Here is a 19,931-nt window from a genome sequence, read left to right as displayed (position 1 = left end):
TGAGATTTGTCACTGGCTTCATTTGTATTTTCCGTGCTGTTGACTGGGCTAGAGAATCCCCCTTTCCCCAAGCCTCGGAGCCCACTGACATGCATATAAATTTCATAAATTCCAAGGAGCCTGCAATTGCAGGGCAGAACGGCCCAAACGATGAAGCGTGTCCAACAGCAGCTGGCCGGCGAATTTGCATTTTCATTATTTTCAACTCAATTTAAAAATGAAAATCACCAAAGACAAACAGCGACGGGTCAGGCTGCCGAGCGGAAGGAAGTCGCTTAGCTGGCGTGCCTTATTATGATTCGCATAAAAATAAAAGCCAGGACCTCCACCTCCAGCTCCCCTCGTCCCGCGCCGATAACTAAGTGGCACATTAAATTTACCCGAGCCTATAATTCATTTGTTAAGCCCGCCTCGGTTTAGGTTCCTCTGCCAGCTTGAGTTCCGCTTCCCTAGCTGGCCAAGATGAGCGTTAGGGCAGTGCTTACTATACCCTCTTTTTGGGGTTCTCTAAAATTGTCCCGAAAGGAATGGTATACAGAGGGAAAATCGGCCTTCCAACTGTAAACTATTTGTTTTATTTCTAAAATTATTCTATACTTTTATAAATTACTCTCTTTTTTCCAGTTCTAAAGAATTCGCGGTCTTTGTACATCAATGAATCAATCTATCCCTTTATAAAATAAAAGACATTAAAAATATTAGTGTGATAAATATTGGTTTCACTTGTTCTAAAGAATTCGCGTTTATATATTGTAATATCTTATAATATTGATATACATGATATTATTGCATTGCTCTTTTTTCATGTTCCAAAGAATTCGCGTTCTAATGATACTTCAGAATAAAACTACGGCTCCATTGGTTTCTCTGGATCTAAAGAATTCGCGTGGTAAAGCAGTATAAAATACCCATTCCCCTGGTCGGATTATAATAATACCAGGGTACCCACACTTTCGACCCTTTTGTTATATAACCCCCATATTATTCATTTGCCTCTGTGCTATATTATTATTTTTATTTTTAGTGAATTTGTAGCTGCATTTCGGGTATCTCCACTTGGTCTCAGCTCAACTCCGCTCAGCCCAGTTCGCCTCCGACGGGCTGAGTTATGGTGGGCAATAAATTTATATGACATATAAATGTAAATAATTGAGCAGCGCGGAGCCGCCGTCTAGAGTTGTCACAGCGGTGAGGCAGTGGCAGTGGCTCAGGGGTTGAGAGGGTTTTTGCGAGGGGGCTGGGGATGCCGACGGCTTGTTGACTCTGTGATTGATGTTGGCCCACTCTGCGGCTCCTCACTTAAAAGTCCTTAATGGCCATTCTGCGGCGCGCATTTAATTTAAAGTTTTGCTGCATCGCTGTGTTATACATTTTATTGTCTATGGTTTTTTATTGTACAGCATACAACGGGGCGAGTAACAATCTAGACAGTCAGGGAGCAAAGTGGGAAGGGTGAAGTCATGTCGATGTTCAGTTTCTTGATCACATAGTTGATCTGGTCCTGGCTCTTCAGGCCGTAGGCCTCGAAGGGCTTCACGTTGAAGCGGCTGATGCGGTTGCCCGAGATGCCCATGAGGAACTTGTAGTAGCTGGGGCGCAAGGAGCGGGCCTCCAGGATCGCCGAGTGGAAGAGCACGGCCGTGAAGAATCCGTACATGAGCATCGCGAAGTGGGGCACCTCGATCAGCTTGCCCTCGGCGATGCCCCAGTTGTAGAGGAGCTGCAGGGACTTCCACATCAGATAGCAGGCCACCGTGGTGTTGGGGAAACGCAGCAGGCCAATGGATCCAAGCAGGCCAGCCGGAATGGCGAAGCGGGCATCGTCGAATCCGAAGGTGTGACGCAGTCCACAGGAAGTCGACTGGAAGGTTAGTAGTATATGATAAGATATAGCTTTTCAATTGGGTATGATATAAGATACTTATACGAAAGAAATATTTTAATATATCAAAAGATAGTTGTGGTAAGGTTACCCACCTTGAACAGGAACGAAAAGATTCCCAGCGCCAGTCCCAACTGCAGGGATCCCGCGTTGAAGATCTGCTTGCGCCACTGCATCTTAAGCTGGAAGATCTTGGGAATGTTGAGCAGCAGCTTGAGACCCACTGATAGGCCCACGCCCCCGAGGAAGGGTTTCAGTCCTCCGAGGAGGGCGTATGGAGCACAGCCCCGTTTGTGTGGACAACTGGGATGTTTGGCCTTCAGAAGGCGGTCGTAGAGCTGCACATACGCGGAAATGCTGTGGAAGTTGAGCGGCGCTTGTCTGGAGCTCTGTGAAGTGGTAGCCACCGGAAGCTTGGAAGGACCCTCCTCCTCCTTGCCCATAATCAGACCCAATGCCTTGAAGGTCGCATCCTTGGCCACCGTCTTGTGCAGTCCAGCGCGATAAAGGTACATCAAGGCAGTGACACTGAGACCCATGATTAGGACCTGTCCATTGGGAATGGATCGCACCAGACCTCGAGCCTCCATCATCTTCCACAGCGTCTCAATGCCCACGTTGGCCACATACAAGGCCAGCGGAGCTCGTCGCTCCGGCCGCTCGAAGGCGAGGCAGGCGAAGCTGGCCAGGAATGAGGGCAGCCAGGCCACTGTGCCGAAGTAGAATCCACCTAAGATCTGGCGTAGGTAGCACACGGCGAACACGAAGAGGCCTCCGTTCATCGAAAGGAACGCTGTGGACTGCAGGATTCCACCTACAGTGCGTTTGAGGTCCTTCACCGAAGGAATGCGTCCTCGCATGACCAAAGCCAACTGAAAAATGTAAAATGGTTAGATGGATTTTCGAAAATTCTACTTAGTAGTATTACAAATTACAATTGTACTATTACAAATTCTGTTAAAAAACTAGTTTAACAATCGGAATCTATATGTATGTTGGTACTGGTAATTTTTGATTATTCCGTATAATCTTAAAAAATAAATAGTTATTCGGAATATGAACTTTGGACTTAAAAACTTCATATCACGCACTTGAATTTCTAGGTATTTTTAGCTTTAAGTACCCTATTTGCTTACCACATAAACAGTGGCGTAGGTGCGCAGACTGGGGGGAATCTCGGAGAGCATCATGCCCGCCGCGGCGCAGGCACAGCTCTTGGTCCATGGGTGGTGGTACTCGTAGCAGGTGCAGTTCAAGGCTATCTCCGCCAGCTTACTTTGGGCCGCCATGATCCACTTTGAATATTGACTTATGCTTCGGGGTCTGCGATTATCGAATTGGCTCCGGGGAGATGATAAAGCTTATCGGGAAGGGGCTTATCGAGGAAAGTAAGAACGTGCCACGCAATGCTCTCAGTGCCCTATTTAACTTTGACTCCCCAGATGTATATTATAATCCAATTTTGCTTAAGTTGGGGATTTTGCGAAATGCGTTTACTAAAATATTGGTCCAATATTCTCGGTTCCTAGTGAGATCCACTTACATAGTTTCATCTAATGTTGGGAATTCGAATGCAATAATATTAGGTAATATCAGAAAATGCAGATAGGAGAAGGGAAAAGTATCAAAAAACAATGCTCACTTCATGTATAGTTAATATTTCGATAGTTAGCTAATCAAATTGAGTTTTTTTCTCCGGCGGGGGATACACGTTCTGGCCTGGTCGGCCATCAAATACAACTGACTGCCGACCGTTCGACACGATTTGGCCAAGTAGGGTCCGCGTGTAGACGCACTTTAGGAGCTCCATTCCGATTCCGCCGTAATCAGCAACAGCCCACTCCCCCGAATTCCCGCAAGTGCTTCGCCTGAAGTGCGTTGGATGCAGAGGCACTTATCGCCTACACGCGAGCCGAAAGTTGGCTTAGTTGCTCAATGGCGATCGGTTTGTTGACGCCGCGTCACCTCCAGCTGGGAAATTCTTATCAAAGGGTAAGAGCCCCCGGCAAGTTCTATGAGTTCTCTTATGGCACTCTCTTATGGAGCCACAATCAGTTGCAGTAGAAGAGAAAATATCTATAAGAAATTCCGATAGGAAACAAGTGTTTATATAATGCTGCTATCGTTAGTAAACACTGCATTCCATGATCTTTTCTGTTGTATGTACTTTGGCATATACAATTCTCTCAGCTTTATTGAATTGAGCCAACATTAAGTATTTACTAGTTCTAACTTCTATAAACTTTTTTAACTAATAAACAAACTGTTCAAAATCAATTCGATTCAGTTAAGTTGATTAATTTTCTGAATAAATAAGGTAATACCTTGACTATTAGCGTCTTGCAAAAATATTTTGTTTTAAAAAAGTCGAATGAAGAACAAGGTATGGAACGACTTCTAAACAGTCAGTGGAAACAGGGGGTTCGCCGAGTTGACAGCAATGCCCAGCTTCTTGATCACTTGGTTGGCCTGATCCTGGCTGTGTACTCCGAAAGCCTCGAAGGGTTTCAAGTTAAAACGGCTGAGACGACCTCCGGAAATGGTCTCGATAAACTTAAAGTAGCTTGGCCTCATGGACTGCGCTTCCAGTACGGTTGAGTGACAGAGCACGGCCGTGAAGAATCCATACATGATCACGGAGAAGTTCGGCACCTCGGGCACCTTTCCCTGGGAGACACCCCAGTTGTACAACAGTTGTAGGGACTTGAACATCAGGTACAGGGAAACTGTTGTGTTGGGAAAGTGAAGAAGACCAATTGATCCCAGTAAGCCAGCTGGAATGGCGAAAATAGCTTCATCATATCCGAAAGAGTGTCGCAAAGCACAGGAAGTGGACTAGAAGGTGAGCTTTTAGTAAATAAGAAGTCATTTTTTAAGTTTAATATTTACTTACCTTAAAGAGCAGTGAAAAGATTCCCAGTGCTAGGCCCAACTGCAGGGACCCCTTGTTGAAGATCTGCTTTCGCCACTGCATCTTAAACTGGAAGATCTTGGTAATGTTGAGCAGCAGCTTTAAGCCCACCGAGAGGCCCACGCCCCCGAGGAAGGGTCTTAGGCCACCAAGGAGGGCGTACAGAGCACAACCCTGTTTGTGTGGACAACTGGGATGCTTGAGGGACATCAGTTGGTCATACACCAGGAGGTGAGACGAGATGCAGCGGATATTTAGCCTGGGTGGTCGGGGTCTTTGAGAGGTGTTCACCACCGGCGTCTTCAAAGGACCCTCCTCCTCCTGGCCTACAATGAGACCCAATCCTTTGAAGGTAGCATCCTTGGCCACCGTTTTGTGAAGGCCCGTTCGATATAGATACATCAAGGCGGTGAGACTAAGGCCCATGATGAGCACCTGACCATTGGGAATGGATCTCACCAGGCCTCGGACCTCCATCATCTTCCACAGCGTCTCAATGCCCACGTTGGCCACATACATGGCCAGCGGAGCACGTCGCCCCGGTCGTTCTACCATCAGTGATATGGAGCTGACCAAGAGCGCGGGAATCCAGGTGGCCGTAGGAAAGTAGAAACCACCCAAAAATTGACGCACCAGGCAAATGGCCAGGATAAAAAGGCTGCCATTCAGGGAGAGAAAAGCCGTGGACTGTAGAGTGCTGAGTGCAGTGTTTTTCAGATCCTTTAGCGATGGAATGCGCCTACGCATAGCAAGTGAAAACTGTAAGTGGTTTAAAGATAAGTTATGCCACAGAAAACAGGAAGCCCTTATCTGCTCACCAGATAGACCATACTATAGGTGCGAAAGGTGCCAGGAATTAAGGATAGCAACATTCCCGCCGTCGCACAGGCGCAACTCGAGGTCCAAGGATGGACGAACTCCTGGCAGGTGCAATTGAAAGCTACCTCCGCAAGTTTGCTCTGTGCTGCCATGATCCAATTTGAATATTCGAATGCGACTAAGGCTCTGCGAACCACACTTATCGAGTGCAGACGGGTGATAAAGGTGGCCGAGAAAGTGCCAACTAATAAGAACCCACAGTAGGCCACTAATCTCAACCCTCTACCTTAACTCCACTCGTAGGTTCAGATTATTTGCCTGCATGTCCACTATCAGACTTCCTCTGGCTTTCGTCGGTGCTATATAATGGTAGTCCACCAAGTTCGAATTTCGCCATAACTTCTGGCTCCGATCACCTAAGCACAACTGACTGCCCGGCAAAAAAGTATCCAGGGGTTCGGGTTTACGCACCTCTATCGCAGGTGCTAGCTAATCAACAGTTGGTCTTTTTTATTTCTAACCGCGTCACTTGTTTCTGCATAAGGTGTTCCATTGAACTGCTTATCGCTCGCAAGCCAGACATAATTTGTTCTTTGATCGCTTTATGCTTTGTTTTGGTTACGCTGAGTAATCCATTGCCGATGTCTTATCAATATTTAGGGGCTCCCTTGGGCACGTACAAAAAGCTTACTTAAAAGATTCTCTTAACTAGGTACTCCGAAAAACGAAGCTTTCAAACTTTTAGGGTTGTTCCCATTTCCACAAGGTGCACATTTATGATGATTTTATGTTTTTGATCTTTTATTGATACCAAGGAATAAAAAAGGTCAACATAACTTACAATTCACCCATACTAGCTTAAATTAGTAATCGTTGTGCGCTCTTTGAGCGCGGGAGACTCTTCACGTATATACAGATCGCTTTGAATCGCGGATATTTGGAGATATAATGGGCCTCTAGCGAAGTCGACTTGTTGATCATCTATTAGAATTTGATTCTTCCGGCTCAAGAAGCGAAGGAGTAGGCGGGCAGCGCTGACTTCTCCACGATGTTTAACGCCTTAATGGTGTCCAGCGCCTGTTGCTGACTGCTCAGGCCGAAGACATCAAAGGCGCTCAGATTAAACTTGCTCAGCCTGCCAAAGATAAGGGATTCTTAATCAACTGCCTACGCAGCGCGTGCGAACTTTGCTCACCGATCACCCGAGATGGCCTGCAGAAACTTATAGTAGCTGGGGCGCAGGCTCTTGGGCTCCAGAATTCCTGCATGGAAGAGCACAGCCGTGAAGAAGGAGTACAGGAACAGCATGAAGTTGGGGATGTGCGGCAGGATTCCTCTCTCCTGCCCCTTAATGCAAAGGATCTAAGGATAAAGTGTGTTACATATCGGATGGAAAAGTATGTTTTTTTTTAACTAGCTCACCTGCAAAGCCTTCCACATGACATACAGGGCCACCGTGTTATCCGGATATTGAGTAAAGGACACAGAGGCAATTAATGCGGCGGGTATGGCAAATCTAGCATCATCTCGGTTATAACTGTGCCGAAGCAGGCAGGATACCGACTGTAAATGAGACAATAATCACTGTCTATTTATCTCGAACATCATAAAACCCACCTTATAAAGGAAGGAAAAGCTGCCCATGAAGATGCCCAGTTGCAGAGTGCCACGATTGAAGACCAGCTTCTTCCACGGCATCTTTCCAGCTGTGATCCGCTTGAGGTTCATAACCACTTTGAGAGCCACCTGAAGACCTACTCCGCCCACGAAGGGTTTGATTCCCCCGATGAGGGAGTAGCCGATGCAGCTCTGCTCATGCCGACAGCTGCCATGTTTGGCGCGGATGAGATTGCTGTAGACGCGCACCCAGTCGGAGATGTTGGAGAAGCTGACGGTGGGACGACGGCGAGAAGGAGCTGGCTGCTCGCCGGGCACAGCAGGAGCGGACTTGGCCACCGGTCCTGCCTCCTCCTTGCCCACGAAGATGCGCAGGATGTTGAAGATGGAATCCTTTGTAGTGCCAGAGCGATAGAGGTATAATAGGGCCGCCATGCTCAGACCAAAGATGAAAGTCTGACCGTTTGGCACGGATCGCACCCAACCCCTCGACTCCGCCATCTTCCACAGTGTTTCCGTGGCCACGTTGGCCACATAGAGAGTGAGTAGTGGTCGGCGGGCGGGTCGCTCCACCAGAATGGCCGAGAACGAGGCAAAAAGGCAGGGCACAAAGGCCACCGTGGAGAAGTGATAGCTGCCCAATAGGTGCCGCAGTGCGCAGTTGTATAGGATGAAGGTGTACGCGTTGGTCACCAGGAAAGCAGTCGATTGGATGATGCCCATTAGAGTCCTGCGCAGATCCTCACGACTAGGAATACGGTGGCGCATCAGCAGAGACAGGGCGTACACTACTGTGTAGACCCGCAGGCAGTAGGGCGTGGCCGACAGCAAGATGCCGGCGGTGGCGTTGACGCAGTGGTCCGTCCATGGGTGCTGGAACTCCTTGCAGGTTATGCACAGCGGATTGATCAGCTTGCTTTGCCCCGCCATAGTGGAATGTCGATCTGTGCATAGAAAAGTATATATGACATCATGAGGTTTGTCTTTGTATCTTAAGTTTATAATGCTATTTTTAATTCCTTTATTATTTTTTTTCTTTTTTTATTAATTTAAGAGATATATATACGCGTAGTCTTGTTTATTGCACAAATCGACCTATGGACCGGTCTTGGAAAGGTTTCAAAAGGTTTAAAAACCTGTTAGACGGATTAATGTTTTTCATAACATTTTTACACATTTATAAAATGATTGTTTCTAGGGGAGAGGTCTGAAGGTGGGGCTTTTTTTGTTATATCAGTAACTATACCTAAAATGATAATTGTATCATTCTTTTTTGATAAGAATTTACATTAAATGATTCGGCTATAGTATTCCTAACTTTTTTAGATAAAAATCAGGATTTTTTCGTAGAATAAATAGGTTTAAAAAAAACTAATTTATTTTCGGAAGGTGTGAATCAATTTAATGGTTAGTCACTTCATATGGGGTGGCCGAGTCTTAGTCCGTTTTTTAACCTTTTATCTTATCTTCGAGGTACGGGGGAACAAGCTGTTATTGTTCTTCTTCGGCGCTATCGGTTGTTCCACTGAACTTGAAAAAGCACCCAAATTTAGCTTTGATTTTCTTTAATTTTTTTCTTCTCCCCGGGGGAGCACTGCAACTTCTGCTGGCCAGGCCAGAACTGAATTTTCCCTGAAGGCAAAACCTGGTACGTTGGATTTTATTGGTGGATTACAGCTGTTCGACGGGTATCTGTGGCAATTTACTGCTGTCCTCGATAAGATACATTCCAGATTAGCCAATGCGGGGGATTTGTCGACAGCAAGAACAAAGGTTATACATTAATGGTACGATTGTTTACAGTTGTTGATAAGAAAATAGGGGGGAATATGATAATTTTTAAAGAAATTTGTTCCCAACATGATTTGAATATACCATGATTTACATATGAAATATATAGAGATATTCGCTTTCTAATCTATTACTAACGTAAAATTGGCATAGAAATATCACATCTAGGGAGTATAATTGCTTCTTCTATAAACTTCTAACCCAAAGAGTCTGCGGAACTTTTTCGTAGTGCATATAATCAAGATTTACCTTAACCTAAGCCACTTTAGATTAGGCTTAGCCACTAAAACTTCTTTTTGGAGGGCCCTAAAATCGAACCACCTGCTAGGGGGAATACACAAGAGTATTACGAGTAGAGTTACCCCACTACCTCGCCGCTTTGGCAAGCGATTTACATAGGAAATGTGGATTAGGTCCAGTCCACTGACCGCGGGGTCAGCTTGGAGATCTTTGCGCAATCTTACAAAGAGCTGCGAGTCATCGCTGGCCTGCGGGTGCTGGGCAACAGACCCAGGCAATCTGCATTATATTATCGAACTGTGGAGAGGTACTCACGCTTCAACTACTGGACACTTGAAGGCGGCAATAAACTAAACCGATTTGCTGGCGACTTGATTTGAGATATGGTCTAGTGCGGGTCGTTCAGTGTGATGTTTGATATTTATTTCGCTGCTGACTGATAGAGTTGCGACGTTTTCGGGCTCCGAAATGATATGATGACAGCTGAGTGACGACCGACCGGAGTCCCGGACTGAGATGTGAGTGTACCGCCCCGCCTGCTCCGATTCCGGGACATCAGACGCGGGGTCGTTCGAGAGTTATGGATAATTAATGGTGTTATATGGGGCGGGCAGAGTCCAAAAACAACAAGTGGTTGGGCGGCGTGGAGAGCACTGTCTGAGTCCGCTGCCTCTGAGCAGCGAATGCTGCGCGGTTTAGCAGGCCTGCGACTGCATTTCCCCAGTCGCCGCGCGCCGTATTTCACCGATTTATCTGCTTTATTTTGACGGGAATTGCGTTTTGTAAACAATAATAAACGAACCCAAGAATATACTATTTGTGGCTTGCTCGAATATACCGAAAATATACCGAACGGTCACGCTGAACAGTCAGTCGGCCACTCATCGCATCGAGTGAACGAGCATTCAGCCTTGGTCAGTCGACAGAGGGCGGGCTATTTAAATGCCAAAAAGATATGTGATTTAAAATGAAACTTTTAATGAAGCTGCAATAGTTTTTCAATATTTAATGTTATCGATACAAGGACAATTCCAAAAGCTTAATAAAACGTATAAACAAAATATCAATAATGCTTAAAAAGTATCTAAAGATATGCTCGTATGTATGTTTAAAGAACAAACTCCTAAAAAGTAATAACCTAAAATGCCATTTAAAATCTTGAAAATGAACCATTACTATTTTTATAATGAGAACGAAGTAACAACTAATATTTTTTGTTTTATAATTTCCATATAATTGTCTTACGTCTATAGAAGACTTAAATATCTATTGTTAATAAGGTCTTAATTTAATCCAAGTACGGTAGACTTTCCACAACATTTTCCTCCTAAAACTAATACTTTACCGATAAAATGATATATAAATGTGTTATTTATAACTATGTTATTACATACTGAGCTTTACAAGTAGAACCAAAAAGTTCTCTGGAGTGGAAACACATCCTTCGGTTACTAATTGCCTGTGCTCTTACCCGCTCCCCATTAAAACAAAATTTTCTGGCTAGAGTGGAATTAAATTGGCTGAAAATTATCCTGCTAAGCTGTGTGGATTCCACCTTGGTTGTCTTCCTCCATCCAATGCGGCCTGACGCCCACGCGTGGCTCAAATTTTCATTTGCGAATCCTGTGGCGACCTCTGAGGCCACAATTCGTGCCACAATCAACTCCGACCCCTGACTACCAAAGCACTTGGCCTGCCAAATTGTTTGCCATTCCGGCGTTCGAGGAGCAAGTAGACCCGGCCAAAGACTCGGTGCCTGCGCAATCAATTGGATTTCGGTTGTAGTTCATAAAGCGTATCTGTGCATGTCTCTGGCTGAGCTCTTCTGCCCCTTCCCCTTCCGATTCCGCAGTCCTTTGGCTCCTGCGCCTCCTCCTGCGCCTCCTCCTGCGCCTTTTCATTCACGCATACACTGAGAGAAGAGAAACCTTAAGTATGTTGAAATTTACAACAATTATTGTCATACAATGTTTATAGGTTTCTCCTATCTAGTCAAACCAATCTATCTAAGGCAAGAAATATAATGTTGACTTTGAATTGAAAAGTACTTTTTGTTACCCTTAATACACAAAATTAAAAAATAAATTAATCGTTTTCTATCAGCCTTGTTCAACGGAAATTTCTTTTAAAAACTATTTTTTTTAATGGATTTTGGTAGAATTAAAATAAATTGAATATCAAAAATGTATATATTTGCACTATTTTTTTTTTTATATAAGTTATTGCCAATTTTTTTTTGTATTTTGCGAGCTACCTTTAAATTTATTAGCTTTTTTTAGTATATATACATTTTATAAACTTGCTGTTAACTCGAAATTTCTTTTATGAAGGATGATTTTTTCTCACAGTGTGGTGAAGCTGGTGGTTGACACGGCACAGCGGATATACAAAATATTTCGTTATTGTTTGTGGCTGCTCCCACTGCCGTGGGGTTTGGCCCGGCCGAAGCCATTTACCTGTGGCATGGCTTACTTTGAGAGGCCAAAGCGCTTAAGTAGTTCCCTCAGAAGCAGGCCTAAGCAGATGGGCCGCGTCCCGTTCCAGATCCTTTCCTCCTTTGTGGTTGGGGCGTCACTTCTGCTGTTTCCCGCTCAAATGCTTAGCGAAATTGCGGCTGCTTTGTGTGATTCGCCTGCTTTTTCCCCGGGCTCAAGCACGGTGTTGTTTTGCCCCCATGTATATCAAATATACTTGACTCTGTCAGGACCTGGCACTCACTTAATTTACTCGAGGTGTTTTGGGGACCCTTTCCCCATCCGTGTCCCCAGAACAAATCCGAAAATAAATCTTGCTCCTGACGTGTCGCTAAGTAAGCACTTGAAGGGCCATTGTTGCTGCTAATCTAAAGTTGCCCCGCTTTCTTTGGGGTTCAATTGGCAATTAGCCCAGGTGCAAGGCAAAACAAGCCGGCTTGCAGGTTGCAGGTCGACTGCAGGATAATTGGGGGAATGGCCGGCGGGGAGGAGGGCATGCATCGCCATGGACCACAAGGAGCTGGCTGTGTGAGCTGTCAATCCGGCAGCCACTTAGGAATCAATTTGTCCAGCGAGACGTGCGTTTAATATGCAGCGAGCTGCTCCAAGGAACGGATTTCCCGGCTCCGTTGAGTTGCCTGTCCACCGCACCGGACCACTCCCTCCCCCGGAACACACCATCGTCATCTCTCTCAGGCATTTATAGACTTGTCTTGGGCTCATTTATCCTGGTCCGCAAACCGACCAGTAACCCGAAACACGATATACCGAAAACCGAGATCCGAGCACCGAAAACCCCCCGGGCACTGCCTAATGCGGAGGTCCTGGACTCTGGGATTCCCCGCCTGCATGTGGCCATTTGTTTAGGCCCTCCGTGTGTGTGGTTGCGTCCAAATGTGTTCAATTAAGCGGTAATAAATTGTTCATTTGCTCATCGGTGCGCACGGCCATTACAGAAACAGCAGAGTATCCTGGCGATGGGGGCTCGGGGGTTCGGGGGCAAGGATCTATGGCTGGAGGAGACATTGTCGTCACTGTAATATTTCATGGGGACCAGCAGCGCACGTTGATGCATATCCTGCCATTAGCAAGCCTTTTGCATAATACACAATTAATTTTGCACAAAGTTGTTATTTTATTAATTGCTTCCATTCGTTTATTCCCCCATTCCGGATCACAAGTTGGTTAACCGTAGCCTAGTGTTTTGGCCTGGTCATCAATAGCTGTGGGTAGACTTTCTGACCAGGGCCTCCCTTCTGTTTTTCCACATTTCCCCACCCAAGACCGCACTGACCTCCATTCAAAATATAAATTTTGTGGCTTCTGCTAACGAATAAGTGGCAAAACAGACGTTTCTGACCCCCAAAAAAACCCAATTCCCTGCCACGAGACTTTTTGTTTTCTTGGGGCAGAGTCACACATGTTCGCAGAGGAGTAAATGTGTCAAATGTCGCACAGCCCAGCAAGCCGAGGGACAATTGCCGCAAAGCCAGTCAGAAATACTTGTGTGTCGGAAATTGTAGCCAAATGTAACATTAACAATGGATTACACTCGCCTCTCACTTTTTACTCGCTCCCTCGAAACCAGGGAAAATATGATTATTAGTTTTGCCCCTTTAAGAATAGTTTTGAAACAAGTTAAGATAAAAAAGAGAGATTCAGTAACCATAAAACAAGAACGCGCAGAGTCAGTGGAGACCATTAATACTGGTGAATATTCCAAGGAATTTCTTCTAACCTTACTCAGAAGCACTTCAGCAGAATTCACCTCTTCAACCATTTTCAGCAATAGGTGCGATTAGCTGGAAATCCCAATCCCTGAACTGAGTGACAGGCACTTAAGTTCCCCTTTTTAAGGCTGGTTAGGTGCTATAAAGTAACCTTATCTTATCCGATAAGACACAATTCTGTTATTCCCCGAATTCCAGTTTAGGAACAATATTTTGAACCAACATTTCATCTTCAGTACGAAAATGTACTTATCATTATCGAGCCCATTGGGACTGCTATTTCTTTAAAATCGGATCAAAAATATAAATGTATTTATAAAACCCTATTAAAATCGTTAACCTGCAGCTCAGGCAGAATTGCGATTTTAGAAAATTTTTATTGTTTAGAACGAAATATTTACTTATAGAAAAAGTATTGAGTCTATTCATTCTATTTTCAATCTATATATTTCCCGCTATCACTTACATATATTAAAATGTTTATTAACTTTAAAAATATAAATGTTATCATTCTTAGTTATTTTAAGTACGCTAAGTTTGGGGTTTAGTATGGAATTTTTGGTAGTTGACACCGTAATATAAAACATGTTTACCTTGATTTAAATATTGTCACAGGAAATCACCTGGGAGAAACAACAGGAACGTCAACGGGAGCAAAATCAATTCCCGGCGTCCCACCCAAGGTGCAATATCCCCGGAGTGAAGTCAAACGAAATTAGTTTGCTGCCCATAAAACTTTTCCACGAAGTTTGTGCTGCCCACATCCAGCCATAGCCCACATCCACGGGCAGCCAGAGAGTCCAGATGAACTTTGGGGGTATGTGTGCATATAATAACTTCGGCTTGCCGCCGCTGGGCGGCTTTATTGGGGATGGGAATATTTTTCGGCGGACGAGCAACCGGAAATCTTGTTACCCTACATGGCTCCGCACCTGAGATCCGAGACTTGAGACATGAAAAGTTTTTTGCGCCCGGCTGGCCAGTGGGTCCCAGAGCTTTAATTGTATTTCAACTTCCAGGTTGTACTTGTCCGAGCCGCCCATCAGCCCAGCCGCCCATCCACCCATCCGCCCGTCCGCCCACTTTTACCGCACCGCCCCCGCTTTTCCTTGCTTCAATTTCCATGCGTGATAAATGGCAAAAATGGAAAATTCGTTCGTTTGCTTTCGACCCGCTTGGCTCGCTTTTGGTTCCGCGATTCGCTGTCCGCGCTGGAAGCAACATTTCGGGGCTTTTGTCTTTCAATTTGGCCCAAAAATCTCTTTTGGCCCTTACCGACCATGTCCTCCTCCCTTTTTCTTGACTCGCAATCGCTGTGTTTGCATTTGCGTGGCATAGTTTTGTAGGGCAACGCACATAGCTGGATTTAGTATCTAATCAGCTAGACTATGGCGTACAGTGGGGTTCTATTTCGAAAGTCCTGTATTTCTAATCCTTAGAGTGTCCTATAATAACTTTAAGCATGACATCATCTTGAAAACACGAGGTCCTACAGTGGAAAGTTAAAGATCCACAATATTTTGTAAGATATGAGTGATATTATATAGCACTAATCTTTATTATTATGGAATAGTCTTACTAAAATCCTAGATATTTATATAATAACCCAAAACATTTTGCGACTATGTTCTTAGAGTTGTATGTTCTTAATATCAAGAATTTTAAAATGTTTACCAAATAAACCTGATAGTCTTGATAATTTGTATTAAACTTCAACAGTTTTTATACTTTTTTTTTTGGTTTATTTTCAATACAAGCAGTATCGACTGTATCCCTAGGTATTGGATCAAATTGTCTATCCTGGCCGGCTTCACTGTGGATGTCTCACTCCGACCGCGCTGTATAATTGGGCTAACGTGTTCGGCGGGCGTAATTCATTGTGTTTATATGCTCTCACCCTGGCTAAGCTGGGATTGTTGAAAACTGAAAAGATTTAATTTATTTCGAGTGCGAGCGAAGGAGACTCCACTTCCCACTGGAATTGGACTTGGGTTTGATGCGCTGGTTCCGATTCGCTTTCCAATTGCATTTATTCAAACGTTTCAATTGCTTTCCGTCGGATTCAATCTTCGAGTGATTTATTGTGTTGCCTAGAATGCGAAGAAGGATGAGGTGGATGAGTGGGTGTTGGCCTCTGGGACTCGGGGCTTGGGGAGGGGAGTCGTGATTGCGTTTGCCTAGGCATAACAATTATCTACTGTTTATGTAAACGGAATCAATAATTAAGTTGTGACGAAGCCCCGAATTAGACGCATTATAATAGCGAAACCATACATTAGCCGTAAACAGTTCTATAATTATGGCATTACTTGGCATAACAAATGCTGCGTGCTCCTTGATCAAGAGTCTATAAAGGAACTCCAGCTGGGGCTTGTTCGATTAGTTCAGCGTTGGAAAATGAAGTTCATGAAGTACGCAGTTTTCTTTTACACATCGGTGGGCATTGAGCCCTACACGGTGGCCTCTCGGCCCAGGAAAATCAGTCTCTGGTCGCACCTAATATTCTGGACCAATGTGCTAAACCTGAGTTGGATTGTTCTTGGCGAGTTCCTGTACCTCTGTGTGGCCCTCTCCGACGGCAAGTTTATCGAAGCGGTGACTGTGATGTCCTATATAGGGTTTGTGTTCGTGGGCATGAGCAAGATGTTCTTCATATGGTGGAAGAAACCAGACCTCAGCAATTTGGTCAAGGACTTGGAGCTGATATATCCGGAGGGCAGGGCTCAAGAGAAGGCTTATAGGTTGGATCGCTACCTGCGGTCTTGTTCCCGGATTAGCATCACCTACGCCCTGCTCTACTCTGTGCTCATCTGGACCTTCAACCTGTTCAGCATCATGCAATACCTCGTCTACGAAAAGTGGCTCAAGATCCGAGTGGTGGGTCAGACATTGCCGTATCTGATGTATTTTCCCTGGAATTGGGAGGGGAAGTGGTCGTACTATGTGCTGCTAGTTCTGCAAAACTTTGCGGGACACACTTCGGCAGCGGGACAGATCTCCACGGATCTTCTACTCTGTGCGGTGGCCACCCAGGTGGTCATGCACTTCGATCACCTGGCCAGGACTGTGGAGAACCACGAGTTGAGTGGGGATTGGTTCGAAAACTCTAGGTTTCTGGCGAAAACTGTCCACTATCACCAGCGCATTCTTCGTCTGATGGACGTGCTCAACGACATATTTGGGGTGCCCCTTCTGCTCAACTTCATGGTCTCCACATTCGTCATCTGCTTTGTGGGATTCCAGATGACAGTGGGTGTCCCGCCGGATATCATGATTAAGCTCTCGCTCTTCCTGTTCTCCTCCATGAGTCAGGTTTACTTGATATGTCACTACGGGCAGTTGGTCGCCGATGCGGTAGGTGTTTACCTTGTTATAAGTTTATTATTAAATATATAATTTTATTTCAGAGCTCTGGCCTGTCACTCGCTGCCTATAAACAGAACTGGCACAGGGCTGATGTCCGCTATCGCCGAGCTCTGGTATTCTTTATAGCTCGACCTCAAAGGACAACGTATCTGAGGGCCACAATCTTCATGACCATAACAAGGGCCACTATGACTGACGTAAGATCCACGTTTTCAGGAATCAAAACAATATAATAATTCTGCTTTTCCAGCTTCTTCAGATATCCTACAAGTTCTTTGCTTTGCTGCGTACCATGTATATTAAATAAATAGTTTGAAATGGGTTACGTTCAATAAAAGAGCCACAGAAATACATATTTTGTAAATTTTTTTTTATTTTAATATAAAATATTTCCCTGAACGGGGCTGGCAATCAAGGTCATTCTTATAAGTATCTTTTGGCAAACCATTTTTACCTTGAACCTGTGCAGCTGTTAGTTCTATGAAACACGCAACCTTTGCGACATGTGCTTTTCCCGCAAGAGTAGTTACTTATTAAGTTCCAATATTATATATTTTTGCATTTGCACAAAAGCTATATAACCCTTGAACCATCATCGGGAATTTCATTCGCGAAGGACAACTGATTGGTAAAGTAAGGATAAACTTATCGATGGAAAAGTTGATGAAGTACGCCAGCTTCTTCTACACCGGAGTGGGCATTCAGCCCTACGCCAAAAGAGGAGGTTCTCAAAAGGACAGGATAAGAAATCGCATTGTATTCTGGTCCAATGTGATCAACTTGACGATCGTTGGGACTTGTGAGAGCATTTATGTTTACAGTGCCTATAAGGAGGAGAAGTTTCTGGAAGCAGTTACTGTGATGTCTTATATTGGATTCATCATTGTGGGCATGAGCAAGATGTTCTTCATCCGGTGGAAGAAGACGGCTATAACCCAGATGATGGAGGAGTTTGGGGACATCTTCCCCAGGGGTAAAGTGGATGAGGAGCGATACAATCTGGCCAAGTACCTGCGCAGTTGCTCGAGGATCAGCCTTACCTATTCCACGCTGTACTCCGTTCTCATCTGGACCTTTAACTTGTTTTGCATTATGGAGTACTGGGTGTACGAGAAGTGGCTCAACATTCGAGTCGTGGGCAAGACCTTGCCTTACCTCATGTACATTCCCTGGAACTATGAGAACAGCTGGTCGTATTACCCACTGCTCTTCTCCCAGAACTTCGCAGGATATACTGCTGCTGCGGGGCAGATCTCCACGGATCTGTTGCTCTGTGCAGTGGCCACTCAGGTGATAATGCACTTCGACTATCTCTCAAATACAATGGAGCACCACAAGCTGAGTGGAGATTGGCAGGAGGACTCTAAATTTATGGCGAAAGCCGTTATGTTTCACGAAAGGATTCTTCGCCTGTCGGAGGTGGTGAACGATATATTCGGGATTCCACTGCTACTCAACTTCATGGTATCCTCGTTCGTCATCTGCTTTGTGGGATTCCAGATGACCGTGGGAGTGCCACCGGATGTGGTTATAAAGTTGTTCCTGTTTCTGTTCTCCTCGATGAGCCAGGTCTACTTGATCTGTCACTATGGGCAGATGGTGGCGGATGCGGTGGGTTCGGGTTTTAAAAAAAAGTTCTTAACTTTATATATATTTTTAGAGCTATGGAGTGTCAGTGGCCACCTACAATCAGAACTGGAGTCACGCCGATGTGCGCTATAAGCGAGCCTTGGTGATTATAATAGCTCGAGCTCAGAACGTAACCTTTCTGAAGGCCACCATCTTTTTGGATATCACCAGGTCCACCATGACGGATGTACGTAAGGCCAGTTAATCCTTGATTTTCTATTCAAAATATGATTTTGTAGCTACTTCAAATATCGTACAAGTTCTTCGCCCTGCTGCGCACCATGTACACCCAATAGGGTGACCAGAGAAGGGATCCCTAATCCCACATCCATGTGCCCCTTAGAATGCTTTCAAAGGCTCAACGCGAACTTAATTATGCGGAGGCACGAGCTCCACGCATGTCCATCGCCATCGCTACTTCGACACAGAAAAAAAGGCAGTAATCATTTTAGCGAAAAGAGCCCCTCTGAAAAGGCAATTCTACGGCTCCACTGGGTGGCGAGGAAATGTGCTGCTACAAAAGAAAATTGCAGAGTACATTTTACGCTTCACTGCACACAAGTTGCGCTTATGAGTTTTCACTGCTTGTTATGCTCTAGCTGAGGAGGGGGACTTGCTTTCCTTGAAAATTGAGAACCAAATGATTTGGAGTATTATTTTGCAATAAACAGATTAGATGAGAGTATCGAACGTAAAGAAATTGATCATTTTAATAAAACCTTTCTTTTAAAATAGAGCATACACTTGTATTTATTTACAAATTAACCCATCTAAGTCCTTATGATTTATATTGATTATTATTTATATTTAGGTATTTTAAATTCATAATTTTTTTCTGCATTATAGTAGTACTCTTGAGGGTATTCGGAGAGGTTTGCTGCTGGCGTAACTATTTTTTTACAATTTCGAGTTTGGCGTTTTGAGGAAAGTGGAGCAAGGAAAATGGAAAAGCTCCTTGTGGAGGCAGTGGACAACAAAACCGTTTGATGGCATCTAATGCAGTTTTCCCATGACGTGTGGCTGTGTGTACGCACTCAACAATATTAGCAATTTATGCGCTGGAGCGTGTCCTGTGGAAGGACGACGGATCGGGCCAGGATGTGGGCGTTTCTCACATAATATTTTCATTTTGACGAATGTCGGACATCACCTGCATAGTTATTATTGTTTGAGAAGGCCGCGTGCATAAAATTTATTAAAATGTATTTTTTAGCCACGGCAGTCCTCCCGCTTCGATCCAGAATCCAGACCCTGTCAATTTCCCTTACTCAGAGCCTGACATATTTTTTGTGGACAAGGTTTGCTTCCCTATTTATTTTGTGCTTTTTTGTGTGCCATCGCTGTGTGCACAGCGGCTCTTTTTGGGGATTTATTTTTCATTTTTGTGGAATTCTTTGTAAAGCTCCAAATGTGCTACAATTTAATTTCTGGTCACGTTTTGGGCGATTTCCAAATAGCAACAGTTTGGGCAA

At 44.7% G+C, this 19,931-nt stretch overlaps 5 protein-coding genes across 6 annotated transcripts; 2 read left to right on the top strand and 3 right to left on the bottom strand.

Moving 5' to 3' along the window:
- Positions 1–1,355: 1,355 nt before the first annotated feature.
- On the bottom strand, positions 1,356–3,665 carry LOC108031133 (transmembrane protein 135). Its single transcript, XM_017104346.3, has 4 exons — positions 3,525–3,665; positions 3,019–3,435; positions 1,978–2,754; positions 1,356–1,861 (listed from the first exon to the last, which is right to left on the bottom strand). Exons 2-4 carry the CDS (start codon positions 3,169–3,171, stop codon positions 1,424–1,426), a joined length of 1,368 nt encoding a protein of 455 aa, XP_016959835.1. The 5' UTR covers positions 3,172–3,435; positions 3,525–3,665; the 3' UTR covers positions 1,356–1,423.
- A 293-nt stretch (positions 3,666–3,958) lies between these two features.
- On the bottom strand, positions 3,959–6,026 carry LOC108031081 (transmembrane protein 135). Its single transcript, XM_017104287.3, has 3 exons — positions 5,612–6,026; positions 4,776–5,552; positions 3,959–4,717 (listed from the first exon to the last, which is right to left on the bottom strand). Exons 1-3 carry the CDS (start codon positions 5,762–5,764, stop codon positions 4,280–4,282), a joined length of 1,368 nt encoding a protein of 455 aa, XP_016959776.1. The 5' UTR covers positions 5,765–6,026; the 3' UTR covers positions 3,959–4,279.
- Positions 6,027–6,395: 369 nt separating this feature from the next.
- On the bottom strand, positions 6,396–10,071 carry LOC108032131 (transmembrane protein 135). Of its 2 annotated transcripts, none has more exons than XM_017105965.3 (5): positions 9,576–10,071; positions 7,230–8,173; positions 7,035–7,175; positions 6,808–6,974; positions 6,396–6,747 (listed from the first exon to the last, which is right to left on the bottom strand). In XM_017105965.3, the coding sequence occupies exons 2-5, from the start codon at positions 8,157–8,159 to the stop codon at positions 6,618–6,620; spliced, it is 1,368 nt and encodes a 455-aa protein (XP_016961454.1). In that variant the 5' UTR covers positions 8,160–8,173; positions 9,576–10,071; the 3' UTR covers positions 6,396–6,617. The 2 variants fall into 2 exon arrangements, with proteins under 2 accessions (XP_016961454.1, XP_050745152.1); XM_050889195.1 differs by lacking the exon at positions 9,576–10,071 and adding an exon at positions 8,684–8,851.
- Positions 10,072–15,168: 5,097 nt separating this feature from the next.
- On the top strand, positions 15,169–17,172 carry LOC108031245 (odorant receptor 85c). Its single transcript, XM_017104481.3, has 3 exons — positions 15,169–16,818; positions 16,872–17,027; positions 17,081–17,172. Exons 1-3 carry the CDS (start codon positions 15,862–15,864, stop codon positions 17,135–17,137), a joined length of 1,170 nt encoding a protein of 389 aa, XP_016959970.1. The 5' UTR covers positions 15,169–15,861; the 3' UTR covers positions 17,138–17,172.
- Positions 17,173–17,481: 309 nt separating this feature from the next.
- Positions 17,482–19,149, top strand: LOC108031263 (odorant receptor 85b). The gene is made up of 3 exons (XM_017104502.3): positions 17,482–18,441; positions 18,491–18,646; positions 18,699–19,149. Exons 1-3 carry the CDS (start codon positions 17,482–17,484, stop codon positions 18,753–18,755), a joined length of 1,173 nt encoding a protein of 390 aa, XP_016959991.1. The 3' UTR covers positions 18,756–19,149.
- Positions 19,150–19,931: the final 782 nt, after the last annotated feature.

Source organism: Drosophila biarmipes, chromosome 3R, assembly GCF_025231255.1.
Source record: "Drosophila biarmipes strain raj3 chromosome 3R, RU_DBia_V1.1, whole genome shotgun sequence".
Classification (NCBI taxonomy): Eukaryota; Metazoa; Arthropoda; class Insecta; order Diptera; family Drosophilidae; genus Drosophila; species Drosophila biarmipes.
This window is presented reverse-complemented; position numbering and strand designations above follow the sequence as displayed.

Bases quoted from the DNA above. Each gene is read 5' to 3' on its own strand.
- LOC108031133 (XM_017104346.3), bottom strand. From the start codon at position 3,171: ATGGCGGCCCAAAGTAAGCTGGCGGAGATAGCCTTGAACTGCACCTGC. The intron at 2,755-3,018 runs GTAAGCAAATAG...TACATTTTTCAG, and splicing joins CCTACGCCACTGTTTATGTG to TTGGCTTTGGTCATGCGAGG. The intron at 1,862-1,977 runs GTGGGTAACCTT...CTAACCTTCCAG, and splicing joins TCTTTTCGTTCCTGTTCAAG to TCGACTTCCTGTGGACTGCG.
- LOC108031081 (XM_017104287.3), bottom strand. From the start codon at position 5,764: ATGGCAGCACAGAGCAAACTTGCGGAGGTAGCTTTCAATTGCACCTGC. The intron at 5,553-5,611 runs GTGAGCAGATAA...AACCACTTACAG, and splicing joins CCTATAGTATGGTCTATCTG to TTTTCACTTGCTATGCGTAG. The intron at 4,718-4,775 runs GTAAGTAAATAT...CTCACCTTCTAG, and splicing joins TCTTTTCACTGCTCTTTAAG to TCCACTTCCTGTGCTTTGCG.
- LOC108032131 (XM_017105965.3), bottom strand. From the start codon at position 8,159: ATGGCGGGGCAAAGCAAGCTGATCAATCCGCTGTGCATAACCTGCAAG. The intron at 7,176-7,229 runs GTGGGTTTTATG...TCTCATTTACAG, and splicing joins GCTTTTCCTTCCTTTATAAG to TCGGTATCCTGCCTGCTTCG. The intron at 6,975-7,034 runs GTGAGCTAGTTA...CTTTATCCTTAG, and splicing joins TCATGTGGAAGGCTTTGCAG to ATCCTTTGCATTAAGGGGCA.
- LOC108031245 (XM_017104481.3), top strand. From the start codon at position 15,862: ATGAAGTTCATGAAGTACGCAGTTTTCTTTTACACATCGGTGGGCATT. The intron at 16,819-16,871 runs GTAGGTGTTTAC...ATTTTATTTCAG, and splicing joins GGCAGTTGGTCGCCGATGCG to AGCTCTGGCCTGTCACTCGC. The intron at 17,028-17,080 runs GTAAGATCCACG...CTGCTTTTCCAG, and splicing joins CAAGGGCCACTATGACTGAC to CTTCTTCAGATATCCTACAA.
- LOC108031263 (XM_017104502.3), top strand. From the start codon at position 17,482: ATGGAAAAGTTGATGAAGTACGCCAGCTTCTTCTACACCGGAGTGGGC. The intron at 18,442-18,490 runs GTGGGTTCGGGT...ATATATTTTTAG, and splicing joins GGCAGATGGTGGCGGATGCG to AGCTATGGAGTGTCAGTGGC. The intron at 18,647-18,698 runs GTACGTAAGGCC...ATGATTTTGTAG, and splicing joins CCAGGTCCACCATGACGGAT to CTACTTCAAATATCGTACAA.